At 37.8% G+C, this 19,197-nt stretch overlaps 2 protein-coding genes across 2 annotated transcripts in view; both read left to right on the forward strand.

The window, feature by feature from the left end:
- The first annotated feature begins 51 nt into the window (after positions 1-51).
- GTF2H5 (general transcription factor IIH subunit 5) lies at positions 52-6,269 on the forward strand. The gene is made up of 3 exons (XM_032217032.1): positions 52-172; positions 1,259-1,314; positions 4,794-6,269. The coding sequence occupies exons 2-3, from the start codon at positions 1,280-1,282 to the stop codon at positions 4,972-4,974; spliced, it is 216 nt and encodes a 71-aa protein (XP_032072923.1). The 5' UTR covers positions 52-172; positions 1,259-1,279; the 3' UTR covers positions 4,975-6,269.
- Positions 6,270-15,117: 8,848 nt separating this feature from the next.
- The window catches only part of TULP4 (TUB like protein 4), a 102,818-nt gene continuing 98,738 nt past the window's right edge, over positions 15,118-19,197 (forward strand). Inside the window, exon 1 of the mRNA XM_032215326.1 lies at positions 15,118-15,298. The gene's annotated coding sequence lies outside the window, so the exon portion shown is untranslated. The remainder of the gene's footprint in view (positions 15,299-19,197) is intronic.

Raw genomic sequence — 19,197 nt, forward strand, 5'->3', positions numbered from 1 at the left:
CAATATAGAAGGGGGCGCCTGCGCAGTTGTGGATCTTGCGTCTGAGTCGGCGCCCCTTCCGTCTCCCACTTCTTCCGGTCGGGGGAAACAGGAGTGATCCGGGGCGTTCGTCGCCAGGGCAACGTTGCCGGACGGGTGAAGCACGATACCGTGTTTTGATAGCTTGAACTGAGTGGGTTTTCTTTTTCTTGGAAGGTCTTTCTTTTTCTTTCCCAATTTCTCCCTAGTTTACCGTTTACGTATCTCTGGCACGAAAGGGGTGCCTTTCCGCAGAGCAACGTAGATGTCAGGTTTTGAGAATCCTGTGCAGCGTGAATAGTTGCAGCCACATACTCTCTTTCAACTTAGTTTTATCCGGGGGCACACTAAATCTCATCAGTCTGGCCGAGAATGATGGGAAGTGCATTTGCAACCTGCCTGGACGATGCAGCTAGTAAGGTTGCCAGATGCGCTTGCAAACCATAAGATTTCCTCTCCTCATTAGCCTGAATTAGGTTTCTCCAATGTAGGATTAGGGCAGGGGTCAGCAACCTGCGGCTCTGAAGCCACTTGTAGTTCTTTCATCCGTCTGCTGCGGCTCCCTGTCGCCAGTCGGCTCCACAATTGATAGGGCTCTTGGTTAGGACAGGTAGAGGAAAAAGGACACCGAGCTAGGAGGAGACTATGGTGGGGGAACCGGACTGCGAGTCGGTTTCAGAATTGAATGGGGGGCTTCTGGTTAGGGCCTTTGTGGCTCTTTGAGTGTTTAAGGTTGCCGACCCCTGGATTAGGGCTACCAAATCTGGGCTCCAAAAATCCCGACTACAGGGCAGACTTTTCTCTTTCTTAGTTGTCATTTAAGGCCCTTGAAATTGTTGAACCCAGATCAAAAATCTCCACAAAACAAAGTAACTTTGAATGAAGGTGGATCTAGTTCTAAACTGGTACTATAATAAGCTAGAAATAAATATGCAGATTCAAGATAGAAGTAACACATGTTATTGATAGGGCTTTTGTTTTCCTTTTTGAAATTGGAGCATATTAAAATATTGAAGTACATTCAGAATTATATTAAATAATTTATTACATTCAAAGTTACTATGTTAATTAACTGTACAGGCCTGTTCTCATTGACGTGAAAAACAATAAACCTGAATTCAGCTTAATTTTTGCTGAACTGGCTAGGACAGAAACTTCCCCATCAGGACGTTGGTATTGATTTTGTTCAGTTTAAGATTGTGTCATTTTCTACAAATAGTTTTTCCGTTTGATGTTTTAGGAATCTGACCTTGTGAAGAAGATGGTGAATGTTTTGAAAGGGATACTTATAGAATGGTAAGCAAAAATATATTGGCAGTGTAAGTGCTACCCCAAGCTTATAAGAAATTTGATAGCATGAGCAGGAAATGTTTATGTTGTGACATGGTTACAAGAAACAGTTGTGATTGTAATCAGCAAGTGACATAGCAAAAATAACATACTCTTATTTTAAAGGAATACTGAATCACTGAAATGTGATATGGTGTATTATTTATGTAACCTATGAACTATGAATATTTGGTATGCCTAATTCATATTATTAAAATGGAGATTATTCTGCCAACAGCCTCATTTTCATATTACACTTAAAGTTAACTGGCTTAAATAGCTTGTCAACATTGCCTTTAATTTCTAAAGGGGTTACTTGTTTAAATTCCAGATTGTAAAGAATTCACTTAACCAGCAGAATGGGCTGAGACAGCAATTACTATCTTCTAGTACTTTCCCCTTCATGTAAACTGAATAATGGATGTACAGTTTAATATTAATTTTGAGGACTCTAGGCCTCATGGGCAATTACCAGATTAGAACCACCATGACATGGTTCTAAAAATACCATATCCAAGATACAGCAGTCCAGATAATCGCTGGAAGTAGAATCAAATTAAGGGTTTTGTTGCATCTAATGATCATCTATTTTTTTAAAATCCTGTTTAGAATTCATTAGGAACACACAGCAGCAAAAACAAAACAGAAAAAAGGATGGGTACTAGGCTTTTTAAAAAGAGATTCACCTTCAGAAAGAGCAGTGCATGCATATAAATAATAAGGCCCAATTAAGATGAAAGTTAAATTCAGAGGAAAAAAAGCTTTGAAAGACACCAGAAGCAGGTAATTGCTTTCAGCTCAATTATTTAAAACCAGTGCAATTTTAGCTGCTTACCCACTATATACCCTAGATATCTAAATCTACCTTTGTTTGTTTTTCATACTTATTGAAAAAATTTACTCCACAACTTGGATGGGAAGTTTACATTCCTTTTACTTCCTTTCTTATAGCCAGCTACTGTAAGATTCCAGCAAACTTCTCCTTAGTATTTAATTTCAAAGGAAAGGAAGTTGTTTTGGCTCAAAGATTGGGCCAGCTGGCCTTTTACTCTACTACAGATAGACATGTGTACAGTATGATAGTAGATGTATTCAGGGAATTTCTAGGAGTTTATGTTACTATATGGCTGTGACAAAATGAATATATTTCTTAGGCCAGTGATTGCAAAAAGAAATCCAAATAGGTATTTTACAAAATGCATTAGCATAGTGCACTTTTGCTTGAAGTACTATAGCAACTGTTTGTGTATGCATTTACAAATAGCACTTTGGGGGTCATAGGAGAAGTGGTTAAACATGCAGGCCGAGTCAAAAAGAGACAGCTTTCAAAACAACCCCGTGAGCCTTGTTAAAGGTGCAGCTGCCTTAATAATTTTAAGAAAGAAAGAAAGAAAAATGGTTTCATAGATTTACTTCTCCTTCCTCACAATCTCTTCCAGATTGGGTAATGTTATTGGAAAAAGTATTCTGAGTTGATCTTACATTGAAAACTTTAGCTATTTGACCATCTGTCTCCAAATTTAACTTTTTGATTATATAAAATCTGATTAATGTTAGTGATGTCACAACCCAACTCTGATTGAATAAATAACCCAAGTTAATCTTTTCTAATTCAATGTTTTAGCCTAGTTCAGAACTAACAAAATTGCCATAGTGAATAGATTGTGCTATGAAAAGGACAATTGGAACATAGTCCTTGGATTCTTCTTGCATACATAGTCCCATTTAATAATCACCTCTTGCCTTGCAAGTATTGGGATCTTAATATTAAACTCAAGTTGATCCTGAAGGATAGAATCCAGATGATAATACCTGTTGATATTTCTCCTTGGTTTATGGTCAATGGAATCTGTAAGATTCAGTCTCGTGCATTGCAATACAGGCTTCAACAGTCATAACTCTTAATGGTTGCTGAACAACGGGTTAGGACTATAACGATGTTGAATGAGTAGTACTTACAGCTAGATGTCAGTTCTATTGATACCAGTACTAGTTTATACATACAACAGTTTCAGCATTCTGCTACACATGATTACTGTACTGTAAAGCCAGTACAGAAAGTGGCAAGTCACTCTGGTAAGTCTCCTGCACCCAGGAACAGCCAACCCCAAACTGCCCTGCTTGCACTACATTAATTTCTTGTGCACCCTGCAGAACTACACCAAGTCCTGCTCTACTGGTATCCTTATGTTCCCTCCCACACTGGGCAGCAGCCACATATTAGCCTGCCAACTTGTTTGCAAGCTGCCTGGGAATTGCAACTTGCTGCTGGCTACCCCACTGACCCTCACTTAGTGATCCACAAAGCCTCTTAATGATGACAATTGCGACTGCTGGGATTGCCGTCGCAAAGCATGACTTCATGCTTTATGACCGCTCTGCTTAGCAATAGAAATTATAGTCCCAATTATCTTTGTTAATTGAGGACTATCTGTTTTACATGAAACTGTTGGAAATTTGTCATTTAGAGACTGGCTAAAAAGTCATCACTATGCCCTTGATAGTTGCATATATTGATCTTGAGGACGTATTAAAAACCACATTTAATCATATTAAAATTTGTTTATCTGGTTGGATGAAACACCTGGGTTGAACATAATCCCAACTGTCTGCATTCAATTCCAATAGGTGGAATATATTCATTCTATTTGATTGTGGTTTAATGGTTCAGCCTTTCTTGGATAAGGTTGCGCTCCTCTCAAAATATCACATTTGACGTTGGCAGTGTTCCTTGGCTTGTATTCTCCTGCTGGAATATATCCATGAGAAGGAGCAATCTTTTCTGACCTTATACTTTAGATTTTATTTGAGGACAGGTCTTTGTTACAATTATTCATTGCTTAAATACTTCCTGGATAGAATGTTAGGTTATTTGCAAAGCTAACCTTGAAAAGTATTAGAAACTGCAGTGACGGCAAAACATATGGATCAGAATATGTTGTACTTATTTTACTAAATTCTCATTTGCTCCTAGTCTTTTTTCATCACTGATTAAATTTAACCAGTTTTGGTTCCTAGGAATCTCAACAATGCTACTTCAGGGCATTTTGTCATATAAATACGGTACCTGAGTTTTCATCTACCCAAGTCATAGCAGATTTTTTTAAAAATATGGTAGCTATCTATGAAATATCCTCCACAACTGAAGGTGGCCAAGATCCACACAGTGTAATGTTGGATGTTTGCTCAGGGTTGGATATTTGGGAGAATCCTGAAAATACTTGATCTCCTTAACAAATTAGGATGTTTTCATAAGTTTTCATTTTTTTCAATCTCATCATGTTTTATAAATTTCTGCTTGGTTGCTTTATAAGGTTTATGACGTTTAATGCATTTCATAAATGTAGTTTTATTGTATTATATTGACATTTGCATTGTAACTATTGCAAGCTTAATTCGTTGAAACATTACATGAGATTACCATAATTTTATCCTTGTCCCCACAGTGACCCAGCCATGAAGCAGTTCCTGCTGTACCTGGATGAATCAAATGCCCTGGGAAAGAAGTTCATCATACAAGACTTAGATGAGACTCATGTCTTTGTGTTGGCTGAAATGGTTAACTTCTTGCAAGAGAGAGTGGGAGAATTAATGGACCAGAACTCTTTTCCTATTACACAGAAATGAAAAATGAGGCTGGATATGGATACACATCGAATTGAAAGCCTGTAAATTTTTCTGTGAATTAATTTAAGGCAGATTGAATAATATTCACTATGAGAAGTGAGCTACATACATATCAAGAATTGTCTTTTATTGTTTTCAGTTTCATCCTGTCTTAAAACAGCAATTGTGCTAACAGCTCATTTTGTTTGCTAGTGCAAATTACTGTAGAATTTGGGATTCTTTAGGGTGTTGTTTGTAGAGGTGAATGCAATATTAATACTGATATTCAGTTTCTCTCTGTAATATTCCCTCATAGAGAAAGCTACCTTAAAATACAGTATGTACATTTTAAAATATGAAGTTGTTTTTTTTATAATTCCAAGGAAGACTGTTAAATTTTGTAATTTGAATACTCTTGCAAAAGCATAGTCCTCCCATTACAACCACAACTGAGCCCAAAATTTCAGTTCTAAGTGAGACAGGTAAATGATTTTTGTCTCATTTAACTATCCTTCTTGCCACAGCTGCTAAGTGAATCATTGCAGTTGTTAAGTTGGTAACATAATTGTTAAGTGAATCCACCTCCCATTGATTTTCTTTATCAGGTCAAAACATGTGATCACATGACCCCAGGACATTGCAACCATCATATGAAAGTCATCAAGGATCTGAATTTTGATCACATGACTATGGGGATGCTGCAAGGGTCATAAGTATGAAAAATGGTTCTAAGTCACTACTTTCAGTGTCATCGTAACTTTGAACGGTTCCTAAACAAATTCTTGTAATTTGAGGACCACCTGTACATTAATAATGTGCAGACTACATGGTGCTGAATAGAATTGTTTCATAGCCTAGTTGTTTTTAATTCACAGTAATAAATTTCACTAGGTTCACTCTTAAATTAACATGTATAGGATTCCGTTTATTCAATTTAGGCACTGTCCCATTTCAAATTGGTTCTGATAAAACAAGACACAGTAAATAATATAATAAAGATAAAGACAAAAAAAATGACAAATCTAAACAATAACCCATAAACATAAACATAGCCAATGGGCCCCACATCACTTAGCCCAAGGCCTGGAGAACAAAAGATGTAAACAGAATGGAAGCAACACAAACCTCCAGGAAAAGCTGATTCCAGGATGGCAGCTAAAATATCATTTTGAGCTGAGCTTTATTTTTAAGTTTTAATTAAATAGTAAAACTTTATACGGTAAAACTTTAAATAGTAAAATTTCAATTATTTCCTGTTTAACATTTTATTTTATTACTGTAAACCATCTTGAATAAAAATGATTTTAAAACATTCATCAATGCATGACTGTTCAGACATGCAGTGCTGTCCTATGCATATTTATTCCAGGTCCTGTTGTATATCTATCTCATTTTCCTTTTCATTGAATGATACTTCTAAATAAATATCCATATGCTTGGACTGGAGATAAGTGACATTGGTTTGGAACCAGGCTAAGTGTTGCTGGAAGTATCCATAGAAATTGCTCTCCCATTTTCTCTAGAGACAGAGCATACATTCGTAGAAAAACTAGCTTTAACTCTTATTTTTGGAAATGGTTGGAAACTATAGGGTATTTTATGTAGCCTTTTAAAAGTTTAAATCTCCAAAAATATTTATGTTGACATGGACTGCATGAAATATTTATGTTTTTATGCTTATACAGGTGTTAATTTACTAATTTATTGAGGATGTGGTTTTCTCTTTCAGTCCCAAAGGTGAAATAGGAAATATATATTTGTGACATGCAAAATGGTGTTAAATTGAAATAAACAAAAGTTCTTGAAAATATATTAATTCTAGGCAGATGTTAAAATTGACTTGTAATACTTAAAAGTGTTCATGACCCATAATAACTGAATATTTACAGCAAAGACTAAAAAAAAAATACTTGTCAAAGAGTTATGATGTCACATTGTAATTTGTTGTTAATAAATGTCAGGATGTTCCAAAAGGTTGTATATAGTATACTACATATACATTATACAAAACTCTTACCCTTAAGCCTTTGTTATCCTACCCTTTTCTGTATTATTTGTCATGCAGTCTCCAAGAGGTTTTGGAGAGTTTGAACAGAAGAAGATGATCTGGGATACTTAAGTTAAAGTCCTCCCTTAAGCATGCTGGTTGGTAGGGTAGCTTTGACTGAGGCACTTTTTCTCAATCTAACCCAACTTGCAATAAGGCAAATATTACACATATTCGCCATGTAAGACTCTGTTGCAACCCCTCCACAACAGAGCCTCTTCAAAAGTTGTAAACAAGTTGTGGTTATTAATATGGGTTTTTTTTCTTCTAGTCAGTCATGTCCTGTTCTCAGACACAAGTCGCTGCAATTTTCTTGGCTAGCTTTTTCAGAAGTGGTTTGCCATTGCCTTCTTCCTAGGGCTGAGAGAAATGACTGGCTCAAGGTCATTCACCTGGCTTTGTGCCTAAGGGATATTTCATGTTAGACCATATATAGTCTATATATTGCACTTGAGCTAAGGTTTGGTAATCAAATCGAAATCTACAAACATGGTTTGATACAGAACAGATCAACTGTGCCTCTTAAGCTTAAAACCACAAATTCTGAATATCCCATTATCGTAATAATGGGATATTATTTTTAAGGTCATATTTGGAATAGCACTTTGAAAAAAAGCAAACTTCCAGAATATGAACTGTCTACATGTCTGGAATATACAGCAGTTTGCATATTGTTTTACGCTTGGAAGCAAATCCTTACCCTTCATATTTATTTCCATCCTAATAATTAGCTTTCTATCTGAACTTATCACCAGCATAACATCAGTTTATATAGAATTCTCTAGTGCATATTAATACTAAAAAGAAATATAAACCATTGCTAGCTTATTCATTTCATTCTAAATATTCTGAAATAACAGTTTATGAAAGATAATTGTACTCCTTTGTCTTTTCCACCAGGTGCTTGATTTATTACCTTAACGTGGTCTGAAATACTGAAAAATAACACACTGAAAGTTTTGTTGAATGTTGAATTTAAACATAGCAGTTAAACCATAGTGTAGATCTTGCTTTAGACATTCCATGCCCTGTTGATTACAGCTGCATTTTAGAAGTATATTTATAAGATTAAAACAAACAATGGATTAATGGAACAGGTGGCTATAAAGAGATTAAAAAGTCTCTAGTTCAAGTCTGCTACCTTTCACTACATATTGCTGCACAAAGAGACTCTGGCTGAGATCATTTGGTTTCTTTACAGAGGATAAACATTTTCCTATGGTGACCAGTAGCATAGCATCTGTGGGACGTATTTGGGGGGTGAAGGAGTGTCCAAAGTTAAGTCTGTACATACAAATATACAGAATAGCTTAATTTCACATACCCTCTCCTTTCACATAAGATTTTTAAATATATATTTGGCACTCACTGCATCATATACTGGAATTTGCCACCTTAATTTTTGGCTAAATTCTGCTATACCATTTGGAAGAGAGAAAAAACTTGGACTCTGGAAATTGATTCCTGATTGGATAGTTTGATAAATTATGCTATGTACATAATATCATCTGTGCTTAATCACTGACCACTGTATAGCTAATTTCTGAAATCTAAAAGAGAGTAGAATATTTAAAGCCACTTCTGTAAACTTTACTCTGATGAATTTAAAATACCTTTTTTAAGTTCTTCCACTGGGCTCAAAGATTTCTTTTTAATTGAAAAGAACACCATTAATCAACTGATTATCATGGTGATCCATTACAGTTCATAATTATAATACTTGAACCACTTTAATATGCTTTATATTCTTCAAGTTTTAAAATAATAACTTAATCACATTTTACTGCTGGGAAACAGATCCTGCACTATATGTAGCTAGCAGTGTATAGGTGTCAAGATATTTCAAATAGATTCAAGCTCATTACTCTGCTTAATGAATCACATTACTATTTGCTTTACTTCCTATAATTTTTCTTTACAATTCATTTTTGTCACTTTAGCTTTCTCTTCTTGCCATGGAGGGAAAATGAATAAATCTTAAGAGAAAAAGATATTTCTTTTTCTGATATTTGATTCCTTTTTGCTTTATATCCAATCTTTTATATCTGATGTAAGACCAATTTATAGGAATCTTTTAGCCTCAGCCTTGTCACAGGGAACATATCAGGAAGAAAAACTTACTCACCTTTATTAAAAGTAAAAGAAAAGAGTGCACTGAATATCTGCGTGAGTCACACATTCATTCTTTTAAAACTTGCTTTAGAATGAAGGTAACATCTATGTTTCTAGCACTCATACTTGATCTGAGCATTAGCATTTGTCTTTTCTTAACTTTGATAAATTTTGCTTCCAAAATGCATGACACAATAGAATTTTGATGACAAATAATTTGGTATGAAAAAAGACTCCTTACTTATTATAGGAGAAGTGTTTAAAACAGAGCTAGCCATATGATAGGTCATATTGTGATTTGATTTTTCCAAGATTTGTAAATGAGAAGTATCTATTTTCCTATTATCAAAGTTTAGGTTTTATTCCATTGTTTTTTTTCTCATCTGAATTTCTCCATTTCCATCTCTCTGTTCCCATTTCCCTTTGTACATCTTGATTGGATTTCAGCAGCTATCATAAAATTAAAATCACTTGCACTTATGAAAACATCTTGCCTCTATTCTGTACCAAATATTATTAATTTAAAATTTATATCACATAAATGTATGAGATCATTCATCTAGGCAACAAAATACAACAATGTATCCATTTGTTGCTCTTCCATTGCCAAGAAAAGATAGAAAACAATTGAAAAGGAATGGAAGTGATATCCACATTCTCTAGCTTTGAAGGCAAAAACTTTCAACACAAAAGTTTGATTAAAAGTGTTCATAATTGTGTGCATTTATAAAATGTCTCATTTTTGCCTCTTTGTCAGAAGTTAGAATCGATTAATTATAGAATCTTACATTGGTCAGTAATGAAACAAAAAGATTTCATTTATATTATGTCTGTTTCATGTAGAAAACTAGTTTCTTAAGACATTTATGCATTTTTCACTTAAACATTTAAGAATTTTGCTTTTGCCTGGCTTTGTGTTTCAAACTTGGTGTAAAACATTTAAAGGTACATTTTTCTCTGAGTCAAGCTCAGTTGGTGACTTCAGGTATATATTCTTGTAATATTGTGGCCACCAATAAAGAAGTTGTTTGCCATCATCTTTGAGGCTATTTCTCCTGTTCCATTGTCTAACCTGCATGCTTGTTACTGCCTCCAACTTGACAACCATACTCTTAACTAAACACAATCCTTCTTAGCCATTCAAGATAAACCTTGAATGTTCAACCAAATTAATCCTAACAAGTAATTCTTGACCGCACAGAATTATAATGCTCAGTTTCTGTTTTGCCAATAAAGAGTCATTTGAAAGGCTGACAATTATTAAATATTGAGCCAAGTATCTGGATGCAAGTGTCCTTCTAGGAACAAATGATAATTTCCAAAGGCCCTTCCTAAGGATGATACAGTAGATTTAAAGTTTTTCACAAATGAACAAATGCACATTTTTAGACCATAAGTTTCTTCCAAGTACTTGTTCATCTCAGGAAAAATATCCATTAAGTGGAATATTGTTAAGACAGGGGAGGAGAAAAGTTTCTGGAATCCATGGTGGCGGAATGCCAAGAAGTTGTGAAGAATGAAGATAGCATACTAGCCAACTACGGTAGCAGAAAATGCATTCTGGGCAATTTCAACACAAAGTACCTAACTAATCCAATATAGTTATCCAAATTAATCCAATATAACACATTCCAAATCAGGTGTTTAAGGCTATTTATAGATGATTGATCGCGATATCTTCGATGGAATATCTCCAAGTTATTGTTTTTTACTAGCATATATTAGGCACATTTCTTTAATGCTCTCTCACCTCTACTCAACCCAATTTTGCAGGTTTCTATTGCACTTCAAGCTACCAATATCTTGTGAAAAAGTAGACAAAAAGGTTAGAACAGCAGCATACTGGTGATATATATGTTGATGTAACTTTTAAATAAATACATGCTTTATTTAAAATATTTATGTTACTTTCTATTTAAAACATCTTTACAATCTCTAGAATAACATCTGGAAGATTCATAAGAGCATAACAACATACATAATTACATAGTCACTTTATGTGTGTGTGTGTGTGTGTGTGTTGCAATTGAGCTGATAAATAAAGGGAGATTAGTATAGATCTATTTCAAGCTATTTAGCTCTCATCAGCTAGCCATAACCTTACTGGGATTTGAACCTGTGCTGTATTACATATTAGGCAGTTGTGTTAGCCACTAAGCCACAGGTTCTCCTCCTTTATCAGCTGAGCCAGGGAAATAGGTATGTATTTTGTGTCACAACCCCTGGTATGCCCAAATATGGGAGGAAGCATACTGCTTTCCTTTCTCTGTCTATCGGCTCATCTCAAGAGACCATCCAGACAGAAAGCCATTATTTTTACTGTTGCCTTTTTGTTACATTTGCGTTGCAATTGTGCTGATATAATATAATATAAATCTTTCAGGGGGGGGGGGTTGAGAAAAAAACTGAAAGAAGATGGGGAAACATATGTTCTTCTTTCAAATTATTAAGATAAATTTTAGGTTTTAAATATGATGTTTTAAGAATACAATCCCCTGTCTTGAGATGGAGAGGAATAAGAATGGAAGGGCACTGCTATTTGTAGCAATTTCTTCATTTCATTTTTTACTGTAGAATTCTGGAGGTGGAATCAGATTGGCATTGAGTGGATCCAAAATTACTCCATTTCTTCAGCTGGTCCGAAAATGGCTCCCTCCTATCTTCCCATGCGAACACTGAACAGGTATAGCTACAGTAATTATTTCACTAAGACTTCTGATAATGAGAAATGGAAGTATTTCTGGGGTGGGTGGGGATTTATTCATAGCCCATCTGGATAAATTTCCACAATTCCCAATTTTCATTACAAAAAAGAACTAGTTTCTATGCATTCTGGAACAAAGAAAAACATATATGGCAATCCTCCTTTGCCTGTTTGTAAGGGGGAATTTTTTCCTTTTCAGTGAGTTTAAACAACCAATGAACAATCTTATCAGAGGTAGACATGCACAATTGAGAGAAAGACATTTTAAAAAATGTTTCCTTCTGAGAAATGATTACTTAAAAAAAATCAGACATCTAGAGGAATTATACATTTATTCCTAAATAAAAAGTACTCTCTCTCTCTCTTCATCCATCCATCCATCCTACTATATTACTATATATGAGACTCCTTTTGTGAAGGTAAGTTCTAGGTAACTGATGGAATTGCTGCTGCTGTACATACCTCCTTGTTCACTTTTATGGAAAGGTTATAGGTAGTTTCCCAGACTTTTGCTACTGGGGTATTTTAACCTTTGATTCCCAGGTAGACTCTGAAGAGGCTCAGGATTTCATGGCCATGAGGATCCAAACATTGGCCTTCCATCAGACTGAACTTGTGTGGCCCCTTCCTGTTCATTGATTTCAAGGGATTGCCTGATTTTCAGAAGAATTTTTGGAAATAAAACAACAGAAAAGCCACCTGGAATATTGCTGGAAACAAGAGCAGAAAAATAGTCACTGTTACATTAAGGATCAAATTGCAGCATTAAGAGCAGCAGAGTAAATCCGCAGAGTGCTGGCCAGCAGCCCTGTTCAAAGTGACCTGTTAATGTTACAGAATGATCAGAGGAACATCTGCAGGCTGCTGTGACAATTATTTTAAGCAATTGATAGAGCGGGGTCATTTAGCAATAGCAATAGCAGTTAGACTTATATACCGCTTCATAGAGCTTTCAGCCCTCTCTAAGCGGTTTACAGAGTCAGCATATCGCCCCCAACAATCCGGGTCCTCATTTTACCCACCTCGGAAGGATGGAAGGCTGAGTCAACCCTGAGCCGGTGAGATTTGAACAGCCGAACTGCAGTCAGCTGAAGTAGCCTGCAGTGCTGCATTTAACCACTGCGCCACCTTGGCTCCAGTTTGAGCTGAACTCGTTTCATGTCCTTTTGAGATGAAGCACTGTCAGGGGCTATCTGGAAAAAGTCTGGGACTTTAAGTCTGGAGGATAAGTCTGGTACTGATGTATCTAGATAAGTGTTTCCCAAAGTGTGGTACGTGTACCCCCAGGGGTACGGAGTTTGGTGGGGGTACGCGTTGCACCGGAGTTTGGTGGGGATCACGTGGGAATATCCACTGCACCGTGCTTAGCTGCGCCCACAGAACAAGGAAAGAAATAGGCGCGTATTGCAGTTTTTACATGGGAACTTTCATTTATTTTGCGTGTGTACCAAAAAAAGAAAAAATAAATATATTTTGATTTTTATTAAAGCATGTTTTTTATGAGGGGTACTCAGCGTTACGAAAATTATAGAAGGGGTACACATATGTCAAAAGTTTGGGAAACACTGATCTAGATCCATATGCCTCCTGGGAAGCACTGGTGTACTTAACAGCACTGGATAATTTCCAAACAATCTCCAATCTTTTTAGAGAAGATTATAGAGAAGATTGTCAAGGGCAGTTAAAGAAAGCTCTAAAGGAAAGAGATTAATAGGATCCCTTTGAGCTGGGTTTCAGTCCTGGGCACAGTACTGAGGTGGCATTGATTGTACTTGTGGGTGACTTCTGTCTGTATGGTCTGGGATAGCTGTCACACATTCAACTAAGCATTCTTGATCTCTCAGTGATTTTGATATTAATATTCTTCTGGATTGATCCTGGCATTCTGGATTAGCTCAGGTTAGGAATGGGAACAATTAGTCCTGATCCCACTGGTAACAATATGATCCCAAAGATCTAGATGCTGGCCCAGCTGTAAATTATATGAATTGTGTGTCTGCTTCGCAATATAATATGTTTTAATTCATTGTGCTTTATCAGTTGATCAGTTTTCTTTGCATTTGATGTTTTTAAGCCTTGTTAGCTACCTAGAGTTGTCTGGCAAGTGGGTGGCTGAATTGAGCAAACAAACAATTTAAAAAACCCACATATACCCTATCTTTCCACCAGGATGCAATCAGGAGGACTAGTTCTTTGATTGGAGTGTGACTGATTGACTGACCAAAAGCAAGTAGGTCTGACTCAGTATAAGACAGCCTCCCACACTGCCCTCATAATATATGGGGTCATTTTCCTGACAAATAACGAGAAACTCAAAATATATGAAAAACATGTTGTCCCAAAATATATAGTTCACCGACAGAAAACTGGAGTTGCATACACTACAGACCTACTGTACAATACAGCTTTTGTTTCCCACCACCACCCATGATGAATTCTGGTGGATATGAATGGGTTTGGTGTGTTGTTTACTTTTTCTGCTCCTGGGGCAGAAAAACACCTGCCCCCCAAACATAGCACAGAACACATTATCTGGGATTTTAGGCGTTAAGATAATAAATAAGGCCGAATCGCATTGTTTAAACCAGTGATTCCCAAAGTGGAGCCCACGCCCCATAGGGGAGCAATTTGATTTTTAATGGGGGCAATTTGAATCTTGTTTAAACAAGTTAATGACCTTTTAGGCTTCCTCTGAGTGAGTAGAGTTTACTTTTTGAGTAAAGTAAGAATTATATGTCATGGGGAGGGGGGTATCAGGATTTTAGAGATGCTTAGGAGGGCATGGCCAAAAAAACCGGTTGGGAACCACTGATTTAAACTAAAGGGTTCATCTTCAACATACCAATTCGTTTATAAAAGCAACGAAACGGGGTCCTTTCATCGCAAAACGAAATAGGGATTCTGAAATGGAATCTTTGTCGTGCCAGGCACAGGCGTGGAGGCCGAACCCGACGAGCCGGGGGTACAGCCGCTCTCTAGTCCGCCACCCCACTCCTAACCCCCAACAACCACCCCAGGAAGGGTTTCTTGACAAGGGCCGAAGAGGAAAACGGCAACTCTATACGGGCGTGCAGAAGCCCTCGCCGGCCTTGGGTCTGTGGATCGTGTTTCTGATCTGCGCCGCTGGCCGGCCCGGAAAAGGCCAGGGCGTCCGGCTACGGTTTGGTAGCTCCTTTCTTCGCCCGCCGCAGAAGAGGAGGGGAGGGGACAGAGCCGGAGTTGTGGGAGGGCGAAGAAAGGGGGGAAAAAATAACATGTTGGGTCATGTGGTTGCATCACGTGAAAGGGGTGTCAGGCCCAGCAGCAGCAACAGCAGCAGCAGCAGCAGCAGCGGCTGAACGACCTGAGACGGAGAAACAGACAGACGTTGGACGCTTGGCTTGTCGGGAGGAGCGACAGGCACGCAGGGAGGGCGGAAGCCTCACCGGATGAGTTCCAGCAGCTACTAGCTGGCACTGCCTTGTCTGGTCTGCCGGAGAGAGGTAAGGCATTCATCCTTCCCCCAACCTTGATTGCAGCTGCCCACTCCTCTTCGCCGTTGCTGTGTAGGAGCTGGGTTCTGTCGCGCTCCTTCCTTTCTTCTTCTCTCCCTCTTTCCCCTCCCTCCATCCATCTCATCGTCCCCTTCGAAGGATGCAGGATCCGCGCGTCTGGGCGGGCGGCTCTCGGGAGGTAGCCGACGACTCCCGTCTCCTCCCCTTCCCCTCGCCTTTATGTCAGATGCTCCCGGCTGTTTGCGAAGGATGTAGCGGCTGGTGGGTCCCCCCCTTCTTTCTTGCTTTTTAGCGGTCTTTACCCCCACGAACCCTGGTGATCGGTGCTGTGAGGGTTAGGGAAGCGATATGGGGCAAAAGAGTCGGGGGGGGGGTAGCGTGGACTCCCCAAACGCAGGCTGGCCGGAGGAGTGGGTGGAAGTGCCTGGGGTCCGGGAGTGGGGGTGGCAGGAAGGATGGGCGGCGGGGGGGGGGGCGCACAGGTGGCGCGCAGGGAGTGGGTATCTCCGCCGTGTGTGTGTGTATTGTGTGTGTGTGTGTGTGTGTGTGTGTCTGTATATGTGTGTGTATGTGTGTGTGTTTTCTCTACACACCCCGGTCTATTCAGTCAGGAGGATATGTTGAAGAAAAGGCAGCATCTGGAATGGAACCCCCTCTTTTGAACGGGGAAGGGGAAAGGAAATGAAGGGTGAATGGGTGGGTGGGTGGATGGGAAGAACAGGTTTGCAGCAGAATCCTCTCTTCTTGAAACAACTTGTCTCCATCTCAGGAAGATTTGAGTCTTGAAACCTACTTTGGGATTTCAGCTTGGGGATGGACATCCAGTATTGCTAAGTGCTATCTGGCAGCCACCACTGAATGTATGGAAGTTGAGAGCTTTAGCTGATATGGGAGAAGGGAAGAACATAAACACGCCTTAATCTTTTGTATCTCCTATATCAGATTTACCCAAAGCAAGTCGTATTTAGATTTAGGTGTTTTGTTTATATAGGTAGTCTTCAACTAATGTCCACAATTGAGCCCCAAATTTATGTTGCTAAGTGAAACATTTATTAAGTGAGTTTTGCCCCTATTTATGAGCTTCCTTGCCACAGTTGCTAATTGAATCACCACAGTTGTTAAGTTGGTAACCCAGTGGTTAAATGAATCTAGCTTTCCCATTGACTTTGCTTGTCAGAGGGTCGCAGAAGTTGATCATATGACCCTGGGACGCCACAAATATGAATCAATTGCCAAGCATCTGAACATTTATCACATGCTCTTGGGAATGCTGCAACGGTTGTAAGTGTGAAAAGTGGTCATAAGTCTCTCTCTCATATGCACATTTAGATTTAGACCCTTTTGTGTTGTCATTGCTTGCAGAGCATACTAAACCTTTGTTTTCAAACATGAGTTTGAAAGCTTGGAGCCGCATATTCCAGAGAAAAAGGGAAAATGAATACCCAAGAACGAGCTTTCCTCAGAGGCCGCAAAAATGTAGCCCTCAGTTTGTGGCTCTAACCTTTCATTTCAAATGGGAAGAAGATGTGATCTTATGCAGGCTATTTCCTCTCCCTTCTCCCTGACTTTTGTTGCCTGGTGTGTTTGTATTGGGTCTGTTCTGCAGCCAATAGGAAGGAAAAGGTCACTCCAGGAGAATAGCTATACTTTTTAGAGGAAAGCCACTCTATTAACTACACCATGTTAAACACAAATCAAGCCATGAATTTATGGGGTAAAAAACCCAGATCAAAGTTTGATAACATTTCTTTAGCACCAATCACAATATCACAAGAGATGGGCAATTTTCAAGTTCTACAGAATTTAAGCAGTATGATTTTGTTGGGTTAGGAAACTTATTTTATCATACTGAATCTTGTTTGTTCCAGAAATATCCTTTCTTGACTCATATAAGGGTGCATATAATTCAGATTCAGTGCTGGCCAGATCCATTAGGATACCTTTTCAAAGACTGACTCATTAAGGTTTTAGTTTACAATAGCTTTATATCTCCTTACCCCCATCACATTTAAATGTACATAAATGTCTGTCCCATTGTAGAATAATATAAAATAAATAAAATACTTGCAACACTGAAGATGATTACAGCATTTTCCTTTTACTTGTGAAAAACTTTGCTTTTCATCTCATATTAATTTGAATAAGAAGCACCTTCGCTGAGGATTTGAATGTTAGTCCAGAAGTTTAATTGGTGATCTGTGATTTCTTGGAATTCTGATATCTTGATTTTGAATTTTTTTTTGGAATACTTATAACCTTATATAATTAAGACCATATGGTTAAAATATTGTTAGCATGGCTGTTGTGAAAACTGTAACTTTTGATGATAGTGGTTTACCTGACTTGCTATATACCAGATCTTCCTTGAAAATATATGTTCTTAGTCCTTTTTTAAAAAAGTGGCCCCATTTCTTTGATACAGGACTGAAACCAGAAATGGCTCTAATGATGTAATCTTTCCAAATGCTAAGCCATATTTAGTCAAGGTGAACTTTCTTGAAGTTTAATGCATTTTTTTTCATGATTAGAGGGCAATGTTTGTTTTAATGATCTGAGTGATCTGAAGAACAAAGCTGTATGCTGTGAAGCTAAGAAAAAGGCAATCCGTTTGTGAGATAAATTCTTAATCCCAAACATTACAGTTGAAATTTGAGCAAGAGCACCTTTCTATTTTTAATAGTTCTTAAGTCAGCCCCATGTTCAGGTATGGCCAGACAGCATTTCCCCCCCCCCCCTCATGATTCCCATAAGGAGGAGAAGAGACATTAGTCTCTTCAGTCTCTGGTTCTTTGTACCTTCCCTCAATTGGGAGGTAACACGAATTTCAAAATCATTAGATCTTGCTAGACCTGTCCTTCATGAATTTATGTATTCCCGTCTTAAATGCATCCAAGTTAATGGCCATCACCATATCATATAGTAATGAATTCCTAAGGTTAATTATATTCTGACATATATACTTTCCTTACATTGTTGGCGTTTTACATTTTAATCTTTTCTTAATAATCCCTAGCATGAAGTTTCCCTTTTCTACAATGTGGAATGTACTTGGTCAACATCTCCATTGTGCTATCCACTGTGATCCAAAATCTTTTCCCAGTTAGTTATAAGCTGCTCAGAACCCATCACTGTATATGTAAATTTTGAGGGCTAAGGGATGAGGTTCAGAAGCACTATTAGATCAAAAGGCATCCCTATAATTTGTACAGTTATTAGAGGCCTCATTTTTTAAATTTATAAGCCATTTCGTAATTATGATGCATAATTTATCTTTGCAATAAATTGGCATGCATAAAAGTGCATATTTGTCCTGTGAGCGTGACACTACTATCTCAGTAGTTCCCTGCTATTTTTCTTAGCATTTTCTAATATTTTGATTTAAAAAAAATAAGATGAATAATTTGGTTTAACCCTAAGATGAGAGATGATAACAGCATAATGACTGAGAATGAGCTGAGCATGAGATCACGCTCAGTTCATATCTCACTTCAACCATGGACTCACTCAATAGCTTTAAATAAGTCACTCTTTCACACTCTGAAGACAATTAGTATTGGGATCTAATATAGAAGAATTGTTATGATTTCTGAGCTATATTGGCGATTCAAGCACATAAGGAATATGTCATATATGTTGTGTAAAGATTATCATACTGGTAGTAATATACTATAACATGGAATCCAAAGAAAGAATGGAAAAATTGTCTTACACTTGCTTTTTCCACCTACCACCTTAATTCCTCCGAGATTTCTATCCCATAGACTGGGAGTTACAACCCTATGAGGTTCTTCTCACAGTGGGAAGGTGAAACTATAGGAAGCCCTTATTTATCTGAATTTTACCTTATAGCAATAGCAATAGCAGTTAGACTTATATACCGCTTCATA

This window comes from Thamnophis elegans, chromosome 4, assembly GCF_009769535.1.
Source record: "Thamnophis elegans isolate rThaEle1 chromosome 4, rThaEle1.pri, whole genome shotgun sequence".
In the NCBI taxonomy this organism is placed as follows: Eukaryota; Metazoa; Chordata; class Lepidosauria; order Squamata; family Colubridae; genus Thamnophis; species Thamnophis elegans.